At 45.8% G+C, this 23,735-nt stretch overlaps 1 protein-coding gene across 2 annotated transcripts in view; it reads left to right on the forward strand.

Moving 5' to 3' along the window:
- Positions 1-22,108, forward strand: part of PLXNA2 (plexin A2) — a 262,967-nt gene extending 240,859 nt beyond the window's left edge. For both annotated transcript variants that reach the window (XM_064273250.1, XM_064273249.1), the window contains exons 27-32: positions 13,919-14,018; positions 15,367-15,557; positions 16,943-17,112; positions 19,627-19,839; positions 20,233-20,383; positions 21,667-22,108. In XM_064273250.1, coding sequence (XP_064129320.1) covers positions 13,919-14,018; positions 15,367-15,557; positions 16,943-17,112; positions 19,627-19,839; positions 20,233-20,383; positions 21,667-21,762 — 921 coding nt within the window. In that variant the 3' untranslated portion in view covers positions 21,763-22,108. The remainder of the gene's footprint in view (positions 1-13,918; positions 14,019-15,366; positions 15,558-16,942; positions 17,113-19,626; positions 19,840-20,232; positions 20,384-21,666) is intronic.
- The last annotated feature ends 1,627 nt before the right edge of the window (positions 22,109-23,735 follow it).

Consider the following 23,735-nt stretch of genomic DNA (forward strand, 5'->3'; position numbering starts at 1 on the left):
CTAGCCAGAGCAATTAGGCTAGATAAAGAAATAAAGGGCATCCAGATTGGTAAGCAAGAAGTAAAAGTATCTCTATTTGCAGATGACATGATTTTATAAACAGAAAACCCTAAAGAATCCTCAAGAAAACTACTGAAACTAATAGAAGAGTTTGACAGCATATCAAGACACAAGATAAACATACAAAAATCAGTTGGCTTCCTCCACACCAACAAAAAGAACATCGAAGAGGAAATCACCAAGTCAATACCATTTGCAGTAGCCCCCAAGAAGATAAAATACTTAGGAATAAATCTTACCAGATATAAAAGACCTATATAAAGAAAACTACAAGACACTACTGCAAGAAACCAAAAGAGACCTATGTAAGTGGAAAAACATACCTTGTGCATGGATAGGCAGGCTTAACATTGTAAAAATGTGTATTCTAAAAAAGCCATCTATAGATAAAATATAATTCCCATCCAAATTCCAATGATATTTTTTAATGAGATGAAGAAACAAATCACCAACTTCATCTGGAAGAGAAAGATGTCCTGGATAAGTAAAGCAATACTGAAACAGAAGAACACAGTGAGGGGGGCCTCACTCTACCTGATTTTAGAACCTATTATACCACCACAGTAGTCAAAACAGCCTGGTACTGGTACAACAACAGGTTGTTGTACCAATGGAACAGAATTGAGAATCCAGACATAAATCCATCCACATATGAGCAGTTGATATTTGACAAAGGCCCAAAGTCAGTTAAATAGGGAAAAGACAGTCTTTTTAACAAATGGTGCTGGCATAACTGGATATCCATCTGCAAAAAAATGAAACAAGACCCATACCTCACATGATGCACAAAAATGAACTCAAAATGGATGAAAGACCTAAATATAAAATCTAAAATGATAAAGATCATGGGAAAAAAAATAGGGACAATGCTAGGAGCCCTAATACATGGCATAAACACTATACAAAACATTACTAACAATGCAGAAGAGAAACTAGATAACTGGGACCTCCTAAAAATCAAACACCTATGCTCATCCAAAGACTTCACCAAAAGAGTAAAAAGATTACCCACAGACTGGGAAAAAGTTTTTAGCTTTGACATTTCCGATCAGCGTCTGATCTCTAAAATCTACATGATACTGCAAAAACTCAACTACAAAAAGACAAATAACCCAACTAAAAAATGGGAGAGAATATCAATGGACACTTCACTAAAGAAGACATTCAGGTGGCTACCAGATACATGAGGAAATGCTCACCATCATTAGCCATTAGAGAAATGCCCATCAAAACTACAATGAGATTGCATCTCACTCCAACGAGGCTGGCATTAATCCAAAAAACACAAAATAATAAATGTTGAATTGGTTGTGGAGAGACTGGAACACTTATACACTGCTGGTGGAAGTGTAAAATGGTACGACCACTTTGGAAATTGATTTGGTGCTTCCTTAAAAAACTAGAAATGGAACTACCACACAATGCAGCAATCCCACTCCTTGAAATATATCCTAGATAAATAAGAGCTTTTACATGAACAGACATACACACACCCATGTTCATTAAAGCACTGTTTACAATAACAAAAAATTGGAAGCAACCAAGGTGCCCATCAACAGATGAATGGATGAATAAATTACGGTATACTCACACAATGGAATACTACGCATTGATAAAGAACAATGATGACTCCGTGAAACATTTCATAAGATGGAGGAATCTGGAAGGCATTATGCTGAGTGAAATTAGTCAGCTACAAAAGGACAAATATTGTATAAGACCACTATTGTAAGAACTCGAGAAATAGCTTAAACAGAGAAGAAAATATTCTTTGATGGTTATGAGAGGGGGGAGGGAGTGAGGGAGGGAGTGAGGGAGGGAGGGAGGGGGTTTTCACTAATTAGATAGTAGATAAGAGCTATTTTAGGGGAAGGGAAAGACAACACACAATACAGGAGAGGTCAGCACAACTGGACTAAACCAAAAGCAAAGAAGTTTCCCAAATAAACTGAACACTTTGAAGGCCAGCGTAGCAGGGGCAGGGGTTTGGGGACCATAGTTTCAGGGGACATCTAAGTCAGTTAGCATAATAAAATCTATTAAGAAAACATTCTGCATCCCACTTTGGAGACTGGTGTCTGGGGTCTTAAGTGCTAGCAAGCGGCCGTCTAAGATGCATCAGTTGGCTCAACCCACCTGGAGCAAAGGAGAATGAAGAACACCGAAAACACAGGGTAATTATGAGCACAAGAGACAGAAAGGGCCTCATAAACCAAAGACTACATCAGCCTGAGACCAGAAGAACTAGATGGTGCCCGGCTATAAGCAATGACTGCCCTGACAGGGAACACAACAAAGAATCCCTGAGAGAGCAGGAGAGCAGTGGGATGCAGACCCCAAATTCTCGTAAAAAGACCTGACTTGGAGAGGCGGGACCAAGAAGGCAGAATAGATAGACATTTCCGGCAAGCCCTCTTACAACAAAGAACTGAAAAAACAAGTGAAATGAGTATATTTATGACGAGCTAGGTTTTTTTTTTTTTTTTTTAGGAGCCCTGAACATCAAAGGCAAGGTTAGAAAACAAACTGAGGGGCAGGGGGTGAAAGAGATGGTTCAGAAACGGACAGGAGTTACCAGACCTGAATTACCAGGAGCCCTCAGGCACTTTCCCAGGAGTGGATGCTGTGGGCTGATACTAGCGTTTGGCCACAGTTTCCTCAGGGAGAAGCAGGCAGCCACACAGCCTACTCACACCTCCAGAGCTAGAGAAGAACGGTGCTCTCAGCAAAAGCTAAGTACTTGCATATATTTTACAGCACCCCCCTCCCCCCACCCCCAAGCCGGCTTCAGCGGCTGTTCATTTCCATGGGCCTGAGATACGCCCTGTTGAGTGCCTAGAGTCATCCTCCAGGCCCTGGAGAAGGAATAAATTTGCAACTGGTGGAAAAGATAATTGGCCAGCTCCGCCAACCGGGGGAGCTCAGGACAGAAGTGGCTCCGATCCAGGCATAAACAGTCCATGAACTTTGAATACCTTTTCCCTCTGCGTGGATCTGTGTGGGCCTAATTCAGGAGAATAGGCTCTTGTTGGCAGACTACAACTGTTTCAGCTGTGCAATGGAGAGGTCAGTGTTTGATGTTTGACACTGCTCTGCCTATTAAACAGGGTCCTCACCTACCCATATCAGGGGCCTAAGGAATGGTGGCTACACTCAGGTCACCCAACCAGCCACAATAGGGGTCCAAGGATAACTGGTACTTCCCAGTCCTTACAAACAAAAACATTGTGTGCCCATGGTCCTTCTGCAGAACCCACTCACCTGTACACTCTAGGGAACAGGGACACACTTTCCTCAGAGACACCTGGGAGATGATTCCCAGCTCCCTGTCTTGTTCAGAGCATGACCCCCTGCTGCAATCAGATACCAGTATATACGTCAATCACCCCGCCCCTCTAAGACTGTAGGACAGAGCCTGTACCACACACTTGATGATCAGCTACCTGGACATCTGAGCTGAATTCATATAAGAAAAGTGAATGGACTTCTAGACTGAAATACCTGCTAACAACTCTAGCCATATGGGGACAGGACATGTGAGCTCCAAAGGCAAAAATAATCAAGGTAGCTCCCTAAAGAAACCCATTTGGGCATATCAAAACAAAACAAAGCAAGAAGCTATGATACAGTAAGCAAACATAAACAAATATAATAACTTATAGATGGTTTGGAGACAACAGTCAATATCAAGTCACATAAAAAAACAAACCATGATCACCTCAAAAAGCTCTCAAAACAAAGAATTAAGGGATCATCTAGATGAAAGTGCATTCCTGGAATTAGCGGAGGCAGAATACAAAAGATTAATATAGAGAACCCTTCAAGACATCAGGAAGGAAATCAGGCAATACACACAACAAGCCAGGAAACACACAGATGAAGCATTTGAAGAAATTAAAAAGGTTATTCAGGAACATAATGAAAAATTTAATAAGCTCGAAAATCCGTGGACAGCAATCAGAAATTCAGAAGATTAACAATAAAATTACAGAATTAGACAACTCAATAGAAAGTCAGAGAAGCAGAATTGAGCAAGTGGACAGCAGAATTTGTGAACTTGAAGATAAAACACTTGGCACCAGTATATTTGAAGGAAAATCAAATAAAAGAATTAAAAAAAATGAAGACACCTTAAGAAACATGTGGGAGTCTATCAGGAGAAATAACCTACGAATGACTGGAATACCAGAACAGAGAGGGATAACAGAAAATACAGAGAGAATTGTTGAAGATTTGTTGGCAGAAAACTTCCCTGATATCGTGAAAGATGACAAGATATCTATCCAAGATGATCATCGAACTCCACATAAGGTAGATTTTAAAAGAAAGTCACCGAGACATATTATAATCAAACTTGCCAAAACCAAAGATAAAGAGAGAATTTTAAGAGCGGCTAGGGATAAATGAAAAGTCACCTACAAAGGAGAGTTAATAAGAATAAACTTGGACTACTTGGCAGAAACTATGCAGGCAAAAGGCAATGGGATGTCCTATATAAAAAACTGAAGGAAAAAAATTGCCAACCAAGAATCATATGTCCAGCAAAACTATCTCTCAAATATGAAGACGAAATTAGGACATTTCCAGATAAACAGAAGTTTAGGGAATTCGTAAAAACCAAACCAAAACAACAGGAAATACTAACAGGAGTTCTTTGCCTAGAAAATCAATAATATCAGGTATCGATCCAAGACTAGAACACTTGACAGAGCAATCAGATGTCAACCCAGACAAGGAAATCACAAAAATAAATCAAGATAAAAAAACACTCAAAACAGGGAAACAGTGATGTTATTATGTAAAAGAAAACAACATTAAAACAATAAAGAGGGACTAAGAAATGTAGTCATATATCTTTCATATGCAGAGGATGACAAGACAATATCCAGAAATAAAAGTTAGGTTTAAATGTAGAAAAATAGGGGTGAATATTAAGGTAACCACAAAGGAGACATACTATCCTACACATCAAAATAAAACACAAGAAAAAAATAGAGACTCAGCAGAAACAAAATCAACAACAAAAAATATGAGGAAAGGACAATATATAAAGATATCTACTCAGCACAAAAAATTAAGTGAGAAAAAGAACTGTCAGCAACACACACAAAAAAAGACAAAAATGATAGCACTAAATCATACCTATCCATAATTACGCTGAATGTAAATGGACTAAATGCACCAATAAAGAGACAGAGAGTGGCAGAATGAATTAAAAAATATGATCCATCTATATGCTGCCTACAAGAGACACACCTTAGACTTAGAGACACAAACTAAAACACAAAGAATGGAAAAAAATATATATCAAGCAAACAACAAGCAAAAAACAGCAGGAGTGGCAATATTAATTTCTGACAAAGTAGACTTTAAAGTTAAAGCTATCATAAAGGATAAGGAAGGATACTATATAATGATTAAAGGGACAATATATCAGGAGGATATAACCATATTACATATTTATGCACCCAATGACAGTGCTGCAAGATACATAAAACAAACTCTATGAGCATTGAAAAATGAGATAAACAAAAAAAAAAAAAAAATTAAACAGCTCCACAATAATAGTAGGAGACTTCAACACACCACTTTCGGTGAGGGACAGGACATCCAGAAAGAAGTTCAGTAAAGACACGGAAGATCTAAATGGCACAATCAACCAACCTGACGTATACAGAACACCCCACCCAACAGGAGCCAAGTATACTTTCTTTCCTAGTGCACATGGAATATTCTCTAGAATAGACCACATATTAGGTCATAAAGCAAGCCTTAGCAGAGTCCAAAACATTGAAATATTACAAAGCATCTTCTCTGACCATAAGGCCATAAAAGTAGAAATCAATAACAGAAAAAGCAGGGAAAAGAAATCAAATGCTTGGAAACTGAACAATATCGTGCTCAAAAAAGACTGGATTATAGAAGACATTAAGGATGGAATAAAGAAATTCATGGAATCCAATGAGAATGAAAACACTTCCTATCAGAACCTTTGGGACACAGAGAAAGCAGTGCTCAGAGGTCAATTTATATCAATAAATGCACACATCCAAAAAGAAGAAAGAGCCCAAATCAAAGATTTAGCCCTATAATTTGAACAAATAGAGAGCAACAAAAGAGACCCTCAGGCACCAGAAGAAAACAAATAATAAAATTAGAGCAGAACTAAGTGAAATAGAAAACAGGAAAACAATTGAAAGAATTAACAAGACCAAAAGCTGGTTTTCAGAAAAAAATCAACAAAATTCATCAACGATTGGCCAAACTGACAAAAGAAAAACAGGAGAGGAAGCAAATAACCCGAATAAGAAATGAGATAGGCGATATTACAACAGACTCAACTGAAATTAAAAGAATCATATCAGATTACTATGAAAAATTGTACTCTAACACATTTGAAAACCTAGAAGAAATGGATGAATTCCTACAAACACACTATCTACCTAAACTAACACAAAACAGAGGTAGAACAAATAAATAGACCCATAACAAAAGAAGAGATTGAAAACATAATCAAAAAACTCCCAACAAAAAAAAAAGCCCTGGCCCAGAAGGCTTCACTGCAGAGTTCTACCAAACTTTCAGAGAAGAGTTAACACCATTACTACTAAAGGTATTTCAGAGCATAGAAAAGGATGGAGCACTTCCAAACTCATTCTATGAAGCCATGGTATCCCTGATACCAAAAACACGAAAATACACCACTAAAAAAGAAAATTACAGACCTAAATCCCTCATGAACATAGATGCAAAAATCCTCAACAAAGTGCTAGCCAATAGAATTTAACAACATATCAAAAAATAATTCACCATGATCAAGTGGGATTCATACCAGGTATCCAGGGATGGTTCAACATTAGAGAAACAATTAATGTAACCCATCATTTAAATAAAACTAAAGACAAAGACAAGAACCACATGATTTTACAAATTGATGCAGAAAAGGCATTTGACAAAGTTCAACACCCATTCATGATAAAAACTATCAGCAAAATAGGAATAGAAGGAAAATTCCTCAACATAATAAAGGGCATTTATACAAAGCCAATAGCCAACATCATCCTAAATGGAGAGAGCCTGAAATCATTCCCCCTGAGATTCGGAACCAGACAAGGATGCCCTTTATCACCACTGTTATTCAACATTGTGCTGGAGGTCCTAACCAGAGCAATTAGGGTAGATAAAGAAATAAAGGGCATCCAGATTGGCAAGTAAGAAGTAAAAGTATCTCTATTTGCAGATGACTTGATCATATACACAGAAAACCCTAAGGAATCCTCAAGAAAACTACTGAAACTAACAGAATAGTTCAGCAGAGTATCAGCAGGTAAACATACAAAAATCACTTGGATTCCTCTACACCAACAAAAAGAACATCAAAGAGTAAATCACCAAATCAGTACCATTTACAGTAGCCCCCAAGAGGATAAAACACTTATGAATAAAAAATCTTACCAGATATGTAAAAGACTTATACAAAGAAAACTACAAAATACTTCTGCAAGAAACCAAAAGAGACCTATGTAAGTGGAAAGACATACCTTGCTCATGGATAGGAAGACTTAATATTGTAAAAATGTCTATTCTACCAAAAGCGATCTATAGATTTAATGCAATTCCGATCCAAATTCCAATGATATTTTTTAATGAGATGGAGAAACAAATCACCAACTTCATATGGAAGGGAAAGAAGCCCCAGATAAGTAAAGCATTACTGAAAAAGAAGAACAAAGTGGGAGGCCTCATTCTACCTGATTTTAGAACCTATTATACCGCCATAGTAGTCAAAACAGCCTGGTACTGGTACAACAACAGATACACAGACCAATGGAACAGAGTTGAGAATCCAGACATAAATCCATCCACATATGAGCAGCTGATATTTGACAAAGGCCCCAAATCAGTTAAATGGGGAAAAGACAGTCTTTTTAACAAATGGTGCTGGCATAACTGGATGTGCATCTGCAAAAAAATGGAACAAGATCCATACCTCACTCCATGCACAAAAACTAACTCAAAATGGATCAAAGACTTAAATATAAAATCTAAAACGATAAAGATCATGGCAGAAAAAATAGGGACAACACTAGGAGCCCTAATACATGGCATAAACACTATACAAAACATTACTAACTGCAGAAGAGAAACTAGATAACTGGGAGCTCCTAAAAATCAAACACCTCTGCTCATCCAAAGACTTCACCAAAAGAGTAAAAAGATTGCCTACAGACTGGGAAAAAGTTTTTAGCTTTGACATTTCCAATCAGCGTCTGATCTCTAAAATCTACATGATACTGCAAAAACTCAACTACAAAAAGACAAATAACCCAATTAAAAAATGGGCAAAGACAAGAGACAGAAAGGGCCACATGAACCAGAGACCTACATCATCCTGAGACCAGAAGAATTAGTTGGTGCCCGGCCACAATCGATGACTGCCCTGACAGGGAGCACAATAGAGAACCCCTGAGGGAGCAGGAGATCAGTGGGATGCAGGCCCCAAATTCTCATAAAAAGACCATACTTAATGGTCTGACTGTGACTAGAGGAATCCCGGCGGTCATGGTCCCCAAACCTTCTGTTGGCACAGGACAGGAACCATTCCCGAAGACAACTCATCAGACATGAAAGGGACTGGACAGTGGGTAGGAGAGAGATGCTGATGAAGAGTGAGCTAATTATATCAGGTGGACACTTGAGACTGTGCTGGCATCTCCTGTCTGGAGGGGGGATGGGAGGATAGAGAGAGTTGGAAGCTGGCAAAATTGTCACGAAAGGAGAGACTCAAAGGGCTGACTCATTAGGGGGAGAGCAAGTGGGAGTAAAGAGTAAGATGTATATAAACTTATATGTGACAGACTGACTTGATTTGTAAACGTTCACTTGAAGCTCAATAAAAGTTAATAAAAAAAATGGGCAAAGAATATCAACAGACACTTCACTAAAGAAGACATTCAGGTAGCTACCAGATACATGAGGAAATGCTCACCATCATTAGCCATTAGAGAAATGCACATCAAAACTACAATGAGATTGCATCTCACTCCAACAAGGCTGGCATTGATCCAAAAAACACAAAATAATCAGCGTTGGAGAGGTTGTGGAGAGACTGGAACACTTATACACTGCTGGCGGGAATGTAAAATTGTACGACCACTTTGAAAATCGATTTGGTGCTTCCTTAAAAAACTAGAAATAGAACTATCATACGATCCAGCAATCCTACACCTTGGAATATATCCTAGAGAAATAAGAGCGTTTACACGAACAGATATATGCACACCCATGTTCATTGCAGCACTGTTTACAATAGCAAAAAGATGGAAGCAACCAAGGTGCCCATCAACGGATGAATGGATAAATAAATTATGGTATATTCACACACTGGAGTATTACGCATTGATGGAGAACAATGATGAATCCATGAAACATTTCATAAGATGGAGGAATCTGGAAGGCATTATTGCTGAGTGAAATTAGTCAGCTACAAAAGGACAAATATTGTATAAGACCACTATTAAAAAACTCAAGAAATAGTTTAAACAGAGAAGAAAATATTTGATGGTTATGAGAGGGGGGAGGGAGGGAGGGATGGGAGGGAGAGGGGTTTTCACTAATTAGTAGATAAGAACTACTTTAGGTAAAGGGAAAGACAACACACAATACAGGAGAGGTCAGCACAACTGGACTAAACCAAAAGCAAAGAAGTTTCCAGAATAAACTGAACGCTTTGAAGGCCAGCGTAGCAGGGGCAGGGGTCTGGGGACCGTGGTTTCAGGCGACATCTAAGTCAATTGGCATAATAAAATCTATTAAGAAAACATTCTGCATCCCACTTTGGAGAGTGGCATCTGGGGTCTTAAACGCTAGGAAGCGGCCATCTAAGATGCATCAATTGGCCTCAACCTACCTGGACCAAAGGAGAATGAAGAACACCAAGGACACAAGGTATTTACAAGGCCAAGAGACAGAAAGGGGCACGCTGGTTTACAGTGACATCAGCCAGAGACCAGAAGAGCTATATGGTGCCCAGCTACAACCAATGACTGCCCTGACAGAGAACACAAGAGAGAATCCCCGAGGGAGCAGGAGAGCAGTGGGATGCAGACCCCAAATTCACATAAAAACATCAGACTTAGTGGTCTGACTGAGACTAGAAGGACCCCAGAGGTCATCATCCCCAGACCTTCTGTTAGCCCAACACAGGAACCATTCCTAAAGCTATCTCTTCAGACAGGGATTGGACTAGACTCTGGGATAGACAATGATACTGGTGAATAATGAGCTTTTTGGATCAAGCAGACACATGAGACTATGTTCGCATCTCCTATCTGAAGGGGAGATGAGAGGGTAGAGAGCATCAGGAGCTGGCCGAATGGACACGAAAAGAAATACAGGAGGGAAGAAGTGTGCTGTCTTATTAGGGGGAGAGCAGTTAGGAGTATACAGCAAGGCATTCATAAATTTTTGTATGAGAGTCCGACTTGATTTGTAAACTTTCACTTAAAGCACAATAAAAAAAAGACACACAAAAAAAATCCCAGGTCATGGAAGCGCCATAGACTCATCCAAACTCCCTGAGGGACCGGTTACTGGGCTGAGGGCTGAGGACCATGTTCTCAGGGACATCTAGCTCAATTAGCATAACCTAGTTTATAAAGAAAATGTTCTACATCCTACTTTGGTGAGTACTGTCTGCGGTCTTAAAAGCCTGTGAGCACCCATCTAGGATAGTCCACTGGTCCCACCCCGTCTAGAGCAAGGGAGAATGAAGAAAACCAAAGACACAAGGAAAAGATTAGTACAAAGGATTAATGGACCACAACTACCACAGCGTCCACTAAACTGAGTGGACTCCTGCAGTTGGAGCTGAATCCAACAAACCAAAGCCACTGCCATCCCGTCAATTCTGACTCATAGTGACCCTATGGGACAGAGTAGAATTGCCTCATAGGGTTCCCAAGGTTGAAATCTTTATGTAGGCAGACAGCCACATCTTTCTCCTTTGGAGCAGCAGCTGTGTTCAAACTGCTGACCTTTGAGTTTGCAGCCAAGCACTTTAACCACTGCAGCACCAGAGCTCCTTACAGCTGAATAGGAAGTGCAGAAGAGAACACTATCACGCCCCTAAATGGTAAGTTTCTGAAAGGCAGGCATGAGGCAGTTCTCCCTCTGCCTCCGACACCAGAACACCGTTTCTGGGCTCCTGTGGCTCCCCGAGGAAAGAATGGGATATTCTGTTCTCTGTTGCTCATCATACTGTCAGTTCCCTGGTGTCATCTGTCAGTCATGTGTTTATTCAGTCCTCAAATATTTACCGAGCTTTACTGAGCATCAGGCACGTCCCACACACTAGCCATGAGCGACAGGGGACAAGGAGAATTTTTCTTCCTTTTGGGAGGCGGTGATGATGATAACAGCAACGCTAGTAGCCACACTTACCGAGTGTTCACTGGGTGCCAGGCACTGCTCTCAGCCTTCAACATGTCTTAACCCCGTCAGTCCTTTACAATAACTCTATGAGGTAGACCCTTTATTATCCCATTGACGAACGAGAAAACCAGGGCACGGAGAGGGCGATTTCCCGATGTCACACAGCTAGTAGGTGGCAGAGCCAGGGCTCACATGCAGCCAGCATCCTGACCACAGATTTGTATTGTGTGTTTGGTGTTGTTAGTTGCTATTGAATTGGCTCTGACTCATGGCAACCCATGTACAACAGAATGAGACATTGCCCAGTCCTGTTCCAGCTTCATGATTGTTGGTATGTTTGAGTCCATTGTTGTGCTTATGGTAGCGTCTTCCAACCTAGGGGGCTCATCTTCCGGCACTGCATCAGACGATATTCTGTTGTGCTCCGTAGGGTTTTCACTGGCTCATTTTAAAAAGCAGATCGCCAGGCCTTTCTTCCTAGTCATGGTCTGGAAACTCCACTGAAACCTGTTTCCCATGGGTAACCCTGCTGGAATTAACAGTGGCATAGGTTCCAGTATCATAGCAACACATAAGCCACTGACGGGTAGTGGGCCTGTGGGTTAAGAGAGAGAAAAACCAAGGACGGGAAGAGTTTGGTGACCATGCCTGAAATTGTGTTAACTGTGTTCATTTGAGTCACCTACGAACCTTCCTTTAGGTGACAACAAGCTGAAATAGTCTCCCTGGGAGTGTGAGGCCCGGCCCTGACAGGCCCTCAGAGATCATTTCTGGGTTCTCAGCTGCAAGGAGGATTCTCTGAAAGGCAGAGGTGGAGAGGTCCTCTTCAGTCCCAGACCTGGTGCTGATGGTGCAAAATGCTGGCAGAGCAATCAAGGAACACCCCCTACTGGGAGGTCATGGAGCGTCTGCACCCCCCAGGCACAGGACAACACCGTGAGGGTGAGGGTGAGGGCGCTGGACCCCGGAGCTCTGTGCTCTCCAAGCCCAAGCATTGCCCTCTTGTTGCCCTCCCAAGAGGCAAAGGTCCTCACTTGCCCTGCAGAAGAAAATCTACATAATCTTAATTAACAAAGAGATGTTAAAAAACTTCGTGGGCTCCAGCAGATTTATAGGGAGGGTAGAATTCACCACCACCGCTGAAACTGGCTATCGGGAAACTCATTAGCACTAATGTTCATTTATAATTTGACTTCCCAACATTTAATTCTTTTTTGGTGGGAGACAGGGACTGACAATTTAAGACCCAGAAAGATGGTTTTATGACTGGTGCAGCTATAAATCAAACTTATAAAGTTCATAAAAATTGTTAAAATAAAAAATGGTTTAATAGGAATGTTTTATGGCCCATAACATTGTTATAGTGTTTTATTCCCTCTGCGTTAGGGGTTTAATTGCATCGTCACGATTCTGGGGATTCTCCATTTTTATTGGATGGAGGTAATCTTAAATCAAAATGGCCCCAAATGTCTTCAATATGGCTCCTGGTTTATCAGCCCTCTCCCTGCAGGCTGGGTGTGGATTCTATGCCCTCCCAGAGGAAGGGGCATGACACCACCTTTCTCTCTGTGCCCCATGAGCAGCTGCCCTTTGGAGAAGCCACAAAGTGGCCCAGGCATCATAGGACCCAGGCCAGAAAGAGGTCACAACCAAAGGGAAAACAGGCTTCAGATCATTGTGACTGAAACAAACCCCAATTAGGATATAATGAAGAAAACGTGTGCTCTGAAGCTGCCTGATCTGTCTACAAATCTAGGCTCTGCATGTTTTAAGTGTGTGCCCTGAAGACATTGCTTAGCCTCTCTAGGCATCAGTTTCTTCATCTGTAAAATGGGAATGATTGTACACAATGCACAAGGTTGGTGGGAGTGCTCGCCTAGCCCAGCTCTATCTAACAGAAATACAATGCAAGCCACAAATGCAAACACATGTGTAATTAAAGTTTTCTACTAGGCAGATTTAACAAGTAAAAATAAATAGGTGAAATTAACTTTAATAATGTATTTAAGCCAATGTATCTAAAATGATTATTTTGGCATGTAAGTCTATGTAAAAATGATCAGTGAGATGGTTTAGATCCTGTGGTTCATACTAAGTCTTTGAAAGCTGGTGTGTACTGCATACTGTCTCAATTCAGACACTTAGAGTGTGTCTCAGTTTTGACTAACCGCATTTCCAGTGCTCAGTAGCTACATGTAGCTATTCGCTATCATATTGGACAGCACAACTTTAGTCCAATGAAAGCTCAAAAATGAGCAGTAATTGTGATTTCTAATATTCCTGAACTCCTGGCTCCCTGCCCCACATCTAATCCATAAGCTACAAGTACGTGACCGGCCTGCATGACTGGTCTACGTGACTGGTGACTGGTCGTGTTCCCACTATGTCTGCACTCACTGCTTTGTGCTTCCGGTGCCCTTCTCAGGTGTCAGACCGGTCAGTGGTGGCTCTGGTCCCCAAACAGACCTCCTCGTACAACATCCCTGCCTCCGCCAGCATCTCCAGGACATCCATCAGCAGATACGGTGAGGACTGGGCGGCTCCGAGTGGTACCTTCTATGCCCTACGAGGACCAATCTAAGCGCAGGAAGCCCTTGCCACTGCCTGGCCTTGGTTTCAAGCCCCTTCCTCATCTGTCTGCCTTCCTGCCCAGCTCATTCATCCCCAGAGCAGCCCATCTTCTCAGAGCTGTGGGCGGCAGTGGCACCAGGTGCCCTTCTTTGATGTGCCAGGCCTGGTGAAGGAGTCTGAGTAGCCCAGAACCAGGGAGGCACCAGATAGAGGGCTCGTTTATCCCAGTTTGCCTGGGCCAGTCCCAGTTTATATCTATTAATACTAAAAATCTCTTTTATTTTCAAAGGGGGGCCTTGGCTGCTCAGTGGTTAAGGGTTTGGCTGCTAACCAAAAGGTCAGCAGTTTGAAACCACCAGCCGCTCCTTGGAAACCCTGTGGGGCAGTTCTACTCTGTCCTATAAGGCCACTATGAGTTGGAATTGACTTGATGGCATCAGGTTTGTTAAGTTCAGTATTCTCAAATTGTCCTAGTTTAGATGATAAATGATCTGGTCACCCTCGTACCTCCACCCCTAGGGGTGCTACGGCCCACAGTACCTCTGGGCAGTGAGGTTATGGCGCTTTACCCTCTCTTATTTCATTTTTTTCTGATTGAGTATACACACTAAGGCCTTGGCCTGCCCAGGTAAAGGATAGCCACAGGACTGAGCCCCAAACCAACCAAACCCACTGCCATTGAGTCGATTCCAACTCATAGCCACCCCACAGGGTTCCCAAAGCTGTAAATCTTTATAGAAGCAGACTGCCACATCTTTCTCCCACTGAGCTGTGGTTTTGAACCTCCAACCTTTCGGTTAGCAGCCAAGCACTTTAACCACTGCACCGTCAGGTCTCCTTGGCCTGAACCCAGCAGCTGTGAAAAAGGACTTAGGAAATTCCATATTCTAGACCCCAAGACAGAAGGGATCCTTTAGCTCCCAAGAGGGATCATACAACTTAAAGCTCCTTAATATCTAGATTTTTTTATTAGAGTCCCTATGAAAAAATCCAGTTGACATTTTACCTATTGATTATTCTTTGTTGGCAGCATGGAGGAGTAGGGCTCCCAATCCCTGAGGGTCTTTCCAGCTCACAGAATTTCTAAATCCTCTTTTTACAAAGGCTTCAGTCTCCTCTGTCCTCATGCCAATCACGGATCCCTAAAATAACCCACCACATATTAGGTCCCAGGAGTCCCCTTCCAACTGAAAATAGTTTATTCTGAGTGAGGGCAGCGAGCGGGCAAGGATTCTAAAAGGCTTCTACAGGCGAGGATGTTGAATCAGCTTCTCACAGACCTCCCCCAACCTGTCTCCCCAGACTCCTCCTTCAGGTACACAGGCAGTCCCGACAGTCTGCGGTCTCGGGCCCCCATGATCACCCCAGACCTGGAGAGCGGGGTCAAGGTGTGGCACCTGGTGAAGAACCATGACCATGGGGACCAGAAGGAGGGGGACCGGGGCAGTAAGATGGTGTCTGAGATCTACCTGACCCGGCTACTGGCCACCAAGGTAACTCCTGTATGCCCAGGCCAGGGAGGGCTCCTCAAAAGGCTACTTCCTGCCCCTCCACAGCATAGTAAGGACGTCACAGTGTCTGCCTTTCTAGGGGACCCATGCAGATGAGCTAAAGTCCAGGTCCCTGGGCAGGGCTTCCAGGGGTCAGGCTACTGCTGCTCTGACCATTTGACAAAAGCAGCAATGATATGGTTGCCCCCTCTCCACTCCACATGCCTACCGTTCTGCTTCACGGAACCCCCCCTCACTTCTGGCACCTTGCCCTTTAGGAAGACAGAGTAGGGTTTTCCTGCCTTGATTAACTGGGCAGATCTGCCAGCCTCCACATCTTTGCCTCTTCCACCCCCTTTTGGGCCACAGTGGGAGGGAACGCACTGTGACCCTGTCCTGCCAGTAACCCGAGGAAGGCTCTGAACCTCCCCATTCCCATTCTGCTCCGTCCCATCATACTCCCCAAATGCTGACTGAAGTGAGGCAGCAGCAGTCAAGCTGTGACCTGAAGCTGTCTTCTAGCTTTCCTAGCAGAAAACAAAGTATGCCTGTAAGCAGTCATCTGGCCCAGAGTTTCCAGACCAGGCTAGATTTTAAATACTCTCTCCCAATGACCCTGCAGAAATGCCGCTGGAATTCTAACGCAGTGGCATCCGAATTACCGCTCTCAGCCTTGCTCCCAGACGTGGCACAGAAATACCTCATCATACCGCGTGTCTCGATTTTTGTTTTGCCTAATGTGCTCACCATGCCAACAAGAGACCAACAAAGAGACACCGGGAAAGCTGCAGAGCTGGGCCAGGAGCTGCCAACTAGGGGCCCCGGGCCCAGTCTAATCCCTGCCCACAGACCCTCCAAGGCTCTGCAGTTCAGGGCTGTGCCTGGGTGGTCTTGAATCTAGACCCTTCACCCACAACCCACACACAGACACCACTTAGGCCAGGCTAACCCTAAGTCTCGTCACACCTTCTGATCAGACCAGCCCATTCTGCCGTACTCCTGCCAGGGGGCTCCCAGGCCTCCAGCTTGTTCTTCAGACATGTCTCCACCTGGCCCCCAGTCTGTGCCCTCCACTTTCCTTCAGGGAACACAGGCTTAGCACTCACTGCCTTCGTATCAACTGCCCTGAGCCCACAGCCACCCGGTGTGGGTACAGACATGAACCTGGCATGAGGCTGCAGGCTGGAGGAGAGATGCTGCCCAGGAATCTGCCCATTCGTCCCCTTCCACCTCCTTAACACCCCCTGCCCCTGCCCCACGGCCAGCCTGTGCAGCCTCACACTGCAAATTTCCAAGGCAATGTGGGTTCAAGGTACCCTCTGGCATGCCTGTCTGCTCCCTCCCCTGCCCTCCCATCTCATGCTCTCCCCACCCCCACCCCCACCCAGGGCACCTTGCAGAAGTTCGTGGACGACTTGTTTGAGACCTTGTTCAGCACTGTGCACCGAGGCAGCGCTCTCCCCCTCGCCATCAAGTACATGTTTGACTTCCTGGATGAGCAGGCAGACAGACACAGCATCCAGGACACAGATGTGCGGCATACCTGGAAAAGCAACTGGTAACCCCTAGGGAGTCCAGCGGGAGGTGCAGCCTGGAGAGGCCCCAGCTGTGGGAGGCAGGAACCCGCAGGGACCCAGAGATGGGAGGAGGGCAGCCTGTGCTCGGTTGTGGCCGGGTAATCCGAGGCTCCAAGAACAAATTGCACACATATGCTGTACAGAGCTGGCGTGTTCTCTGCCAGGGGCCTGCCTAGCAGAGGCCGGGCACCAGGACTGCATGTTTGAGCTCTGCCCTTGCAGGTTTGGACCTTCACCAGCAGCCACCTCCTCCCCTGACTCTGAGACCTCTGGTTCTCAGGAAAAGGGAGTCCAGGAATGCACACAAAGCAGCCACATCTGAGACCTAGCAGCAGGTGAAAGCCAGGCATTGCAGGCCACACCAAGTGGGGCAGAGTCTAAGAACCTAGGGCACCTCCGGAGACGCGGAAGCCCTGAGTTAGACCCCTAGTGAAGCTGGCCAGCTGTGGGGAAGGCTGGCCAGGGCTTGCACCTGCTGCAGACTTGGGCCCGCTGACTATGGGTATTTCACTGCAAAGCTGATCTCTTCTGGCCCAGCTATCACCCCGGCACCAATCAGAAGACACCATTTCCCTAAAGTCCCTCCACAGCCAGACCCAAGGGGAGAAGCACCTCCCTCAGGCCCCTGGCTGGAGACTTTTCCCTTCTGAGCCTTGAGCCTGGACTGCAGACCAAGCTCAGGACTGGCTTTCCAGTCTGACAGAGCCCATCCAGAGCCAGCAAGAGCCAAAACCTTCCTGCTGGAGAGTGCACCAAGACGGGAGAGAGGAGGCCCAGGCATTGGGGCTGGGCAGGCAGCCCACACAGCTGTCTGGAGTCAGCCGTCTCCTCAGAAAACAGAGCCGACGCAGATGGGCCCAGGCTGTTATTTGGGAATCCAAAGTCCTAGCAACCAGCAAAACACAGTGGGAAAACCAAACCCCAACCCCAAAGATTCTGTCCTTCTCTTAGGTGCTGTGGTTGCTGAGCCCTCCTAACTCTGCAGCTTTGATCACAGTGGAGGGGAATGTGGAGACTCAGGTGGTCACGGGGTGAGAAGCCCCCAGGGTGGGCCCGGCAGGCCTCTCATCTGCTGTTCCCAGAGGCAGGGGTCATGGCTGTTTCCTTGCTTTTGGAGGATCCCCAGCCCAGCGCTGGAAGTGGGTGATTTCAGGGAAGTCAAGAGGAAGTTCTGGGTTCTCCCCATCTCTGTGGTGGCCAGACCGAAGTTACAGAAAAACACTACTCTGGAGCTGTGGTCTGGTAGAGTCCCCTTACCCAGACCTCAAATAGCAAGTTTTAAGGAAAGGTTTTTGCCGTTCCCCGGTGCTGCCAGAGGAAGGGAGGGCAGGAGAGATGAGCTGATGAGTTGGGTCAGCCTCTCAGCCAAGGCAGTTCCTCCCAGGTTACCAGAAATGAGTGATCCCATTGCAGTGAGGGCAGAAGATAGCAGAAATCACAATGGAAGGGATTGGGCTGGATAGAGCAGGTCTTCTAGACATGGGGCTGCTGAGACACTTGGGGAAGTTTGGGTTCCATGAGAATCCTGAGCAGGTAAAGAGGGAGGAAAGAGGCAGTCTGGGGAGCCTTAGTGTGGCCATCTAGAGAGGAGGACAAGCCAGGGGGCAGGGCTCAGCCCGCTGAGGAGCCAAAAGAGTTAAGGCCAGAAAGGCAGCTGGAGGAGAAGCAAGGTTGGAAAAGGAGGCGAGAACAGCAGCTGTTCTGGTTTTAAAGAGGAGTAAATAGGCTTATCCTCCTTTCGCTGAAGGAGCAGGGAAAGTTCTTTCCCCTCTGGCTAGAAATTTCCAAGTTGCAGAAGGAAGTCTCCTAACTACTGATCAGTTCCTCCTGGGGTGGGAAAAACTCCGAGCTACAGTGAGTCACTCCCTGGACACCAACAATGGCCTCCTCCTCTCCTTCTGCCCTTGCCCAGACACAGGCATGTCCTGGGGAGAGCCCTGAATGGCCTTCCTGCAGGGGGGCCAATTCCATAGCCCAGCCAGGCAAGCTAGCCCTGTGAAGGGGCTTAGGCAGCCGGGCGGGGCGGGAAGCGCAGGTGGGGCCCTTTGTGCCCGCTCTGAGGTGGTGCGGGACTACCAGCAGTGGCCTTCCGGATAATAGCCACGGGTGGGCACCGCGGAGACACTCTGGGAGCCGGTGGCTTTGTCTGCCCCTCTGAGAAAATCCTGCTGTCCTCTGTACTCAGGCTTCCCTGGGGCATGGAGATCTTTAGAAAAGACCACCAGGAGGGTACAGAATCTACCTACCTTCCCCTCGTGGTTGGAGAACAAGGTCAGGGCCCGGTTAGGATACAGTGGCACCTTCCTTCTCTCCCAGGGTCAGTGACAGCGTGAGCTAAATTAGCAGCCCCTGGCTGGACCAGTTCCCTAAGATTTCATTCCTTGCGCTCTGACACAAAGGCTGGATTTTGCATTTGGGGTGAGGAGAGGAGTATCAATGGACCGTGTCACGGGGAGCTGAGAAGCACCCTCAGGGTCTGCTCTGCTTCCCCACAGCCTCCCTCTGCGGTTCTGGGTGAACGTCATTAAGAACCCCCAGTTTGTGTTTGACATCCACAAGGGCAGCATCACAGATGCCTGCCTCTCGGTGGTGGCCCAGACCTTCATGGACTCCTGCTCCACGTCAGAGCACCGGCTGGGCAAGGACTCACCCTCCAACAAGCTACTGTACGCCAAGGACATCCCCAGCTACAAGAGCTGGGTGGAAAGGTCAGTAGTCTCTAAGGACTACAGCGTCCCTGTCTACCTGCTCTGTTCCCCAGTCTGTGGGCTTTGCTGACCGAGGACTCCAAATAGTGTTTGCAGTACCTTCAGGACCCCTGTTCCCTTCCTTTTCTCATCTCCAAACTTCCTGCTGTGGGGAGAGGGATGACTTTCTGCCCTTGGAACTCAGATAACTAATTATCATTTATTGAGCATGTGCTAAGCACCCAATACTGTGACAAGAATTTTGGGTGTGTCATTCCATTAATAAGTGCAACATCAGAAGAGAAACAGGGAGGCGGAAGCAGTTGGGGACATCTGATGTTCTCAGGGGGCCAGTGTAGGCGTGGGCAGATGTTTGCTGAGTGCCCCATCAAGAGCCTGTTCTGTCTACGGCAGATACTACGCAGACATCGCCAAGCTCCCCGCCATCAGTGACCAGGACATGAACGCCTACCTCGCTGAGCAGTCCCGCCTGCACGCCGTGGAGTTCAACATGCTGAGTGCCCTCAATGAGATCTATTCCTATGTCAGCAAGTACAGTGAAGAGGTAAGGCGGAGCCCAGGGAGCGACAGGAACCAACACACAGAGAGTGCAGTGGTTAAGCAGGAAGGCTGATTCAGTCCTTCAGTAATAACAATGGAGGGTAATTTAGAAAACACATTTGTGGAGTCAAAAACCAGCAAACTCCAAAAGCATCATCATTCCTTTATAAGACAGCCTATCCTCGCCTGAGTCACTGAAGCTTTCTGATACATTTCATTGTCTTTTGCTCATTGTTAATGTAATAAATAACACGCTTAATAATTTCATTGTTTTTCAGTACAAAGTGTTGTACGATTAATGTCATTATTTCTCAAACAATGAATCAAACTATTCTTTGCACTTGGGCAGACCCTGTCAATTACATTTCAGATAGAGAAGTGGACCTTACCGTGACTAGAGGTTGAATAGGACAGCTCCCCAGAGTCCATGGCACTACTTCTGAAGCAGTAGCAGTAGCAATAGCTAGCACTTACATAGCGCCTTCTAGGTGCTGTGCCAGATGTCGTCGTTCTAAACACATTACATGTGTATGTTTATAAACACACACGGACATATATATACACACATACATATACATATGACTACTAACTGAAAGGTTGGCAGTTCAAACCCACCCAGAGGCACCTTGGAAGAAAGGCCTAGCAATCTGCTTCCGAAAGGTCACAGGCCTGAGGCATGAAGACCCTAGGGAGCAGTTTTACCTTGCACACAGGGGGGCTCTGTGAATTGGAATCAACTTGACAACAACTGGTTTTGTCTCTTTATTTTTATACACACACATATGGAGTCCTTGGGTGGCGCAGTGGTTAAAGCAATCAACTGCTAACCAGAAGGTCGGTGGTTTGAAACCACCAGTGGCTTTGCAGAAGAAAGATGTGGCAGTCTGCTTCTGTAGAGATATACAGCCTTGGAAACCCTGTGAGGTCGCTATGAGTCAGAATTGACGCGATGGCACTGGGTTTTGACTAATCCAAAAGGTTGACAGTTCAAACCCACCCAGAGGCATCTCGGAAGATAGGCCTGGCAATTTGCTTCCAAAAGGTCACAGCCATGAATATCCTGTAGAGCAGTTCTATTCTGCACACATAGGGTCACCATGAGTCAGAACTGACTTGACAGCAACTAGCAACACGCACACGTATATATTCAGTTGGGCATTTATATTATCTAAATTTATCTGTAATTATTGAAATGATGTTCATTAGGGCAGAAGAGAGAGGTGGATAGAATTCCCCAGAGTGGGAGCTTCATACTCAAGTCCCCTCACCTGTGCTCTTGTTCCTCAGCTCATCGGGGCCCTGGAGCAGGATGAGCAGGCCCGGCGGCAGCGGCTGGCGTACAAGGTGGAGCAGCTCATCAGCGCCATGTCCATTGAGAGCTGAGAGGAGGAGCCTTGTCTTCCTGGGAAGAAGGACCCGTCACAGCTGTTGCACCAAGAATCTCAGATGGAAGGACCAGGGAAGGGGCTCAGGCTCCAGAGCTTGCTGTCCCCTGAGACCCATCCTGGGGAGAGGGGGTGGCCCCCTCCGCACGCCAGCCAAGCTTCATCTTAGCCAGTTCCTGCAAAGAGAGAGCAGGCACCCTGCAGTGAGGACCAGATGGCAGAGAAGGTGGTCCTCCGAGCTGAGGGGCACGAGCGGGACGCCGTGCCTCTGTGACTGCTGCTTTGCATGAAAACTCATTTGATGTATATTGGGGAAATAATGGAAACTTTATTTAATTTTTTTTTAAGAAAAAGGAAAAAAAAACAGAAATAAAACAAAAAGCCGCCCTGTTGATCCCGTCCAATTTTTCTTTAGTTCTGCTTTTTGCTCCCCTTCCTTCTCCCGCCCCCCTCTGCCCCTCCTTCCTCACACAACTCCTGTTTCCAAACCCTGGAAAGAGTCTGCCGAGAGATGCCGAGGGATGTGAGGGGAAATAATGGTTTTCTTTCTCTTGAAACTAAAAAACAAATGAGGAGGAAGAGAAGAAGAATGAGCACAAGTTCACAGCAGACACTCAGTAAAAAGAGAGCCCAGTAAAACCTGGAGTTTTCCCAGCAGCCAAAGGGCATGGAACTACAGACCTTTGCACGGACTGCAAAGCCAGCTGGCTGCCTGGAAAGCGAGCTTTACATACCACACACCTGTACACTCACATGCTCGCCTCGCGAGGGAATGTGTGTCTGTAGATACCAATGCTTTTTGCTACTGTTTTTGTTTTGTTTTATTTAATCCTAAGCCTCAACAAATGAGGACCTCATCTTTGGTACTTTTCCTTTCGGTTTCCCTGAAATTCTATCAGAACTGGGGGAGAGGTGGGCCGCTCCCAGACCAGCACCAGGCCTCCAGAGAACGTGAAGCCACTCTGTTCACCCCAGCTTCTGCTGTGACCAGCCTCCCTGAGGAGAGGGTCTGGAGGTGTGTGGATCAGGTCTCCAGGAGGTTCCATCTGGGAGCCGATTTGGGGACCTGGGTGTTTGGCATTGGATTCCTCCTCAATCATCCAGAGGTTTCTTGCAATTAAAAAGGAAACAAAAATCAAACACCGTTTACAGCAAGCAATACTTGAAGAGAGTAGGTAAAAGGAGCCGCAAGATTTATTACGCTTTCTTTCTCTTTCGCTCTCGTGCCTGGACGACGTGGAGCTGCTGACAGCTGGGCATACAGCACTTGCCTCCAGGGAGACCGGTAGAAATGACCTAGACCCTCACGTTACTCTCTTCTTCAGCCTCTCCTTCTGCCTCACATGGACTTGTGGGTTTGAAGGACAAGGAAAAGTAGATGGCTTATCTCTGGGCTCCTCTCCTTAGATCTCTCTCACCTGTTTACACCAAAAACCACGGACCACCAACTCTCCTGACTGTAATTCCCAGACAGAAACCAAAGCTCCATGGCTGTGTCCAGAGGCCCCATAGAAGGCAATGAGGGTCATCCAGAGGAAAGGCAGCTCTGTTGGCAGCAGGACCTTGGCGACTGGGGCAGCCACCAAAGTGTTCAGGCTTCGTCACTGGCATGGATCCAAGCAGCCAGCTCCAGCTTCTCTGCTAGCAGCATTGGAGCCAGGAGGTAAGGACAAAAGCAAGGCAAGGGGGAAAGGCAGGGTGGCAGGGAGGCAAAGAGGAACACCCTGCCCCTCCCCCTTCTACCTTTTAAGGGGCCAGGAATCCCAGGCTGCAATGCTGGGAAGGACACCAGCTACCCCAAGAGAGACTGGACCAGGCTCATTTCCTCTGTAATTAACTTTGGGTCTCAGCCTTACCTCCAAGCAATTCCAATTTCCAAAGGCTCTGCTGACCACATCTGATTCCCAGGCCAGGGCTGGGGGAGGGGGAGCTTTGCGGGCTGGCTTCCATCTCTGGCGTGTGGCTTTGGAT

Source organism: Loxodonta africana, chromosome 20, assembly GCF_030014295.1.
Source record: "Loxodonta africana isolate mLoxAfr1 chromosome 20, mLoxAfr1.hap2, whole genome shotgun sequence".
Taxonomy (NCBI): domain Eukaryota; kingdom Metazoa; phylum Chordata; class Mammalia; order Proboscidea; family Elephantidae; genus Loxodonta; species Loxodonta africana.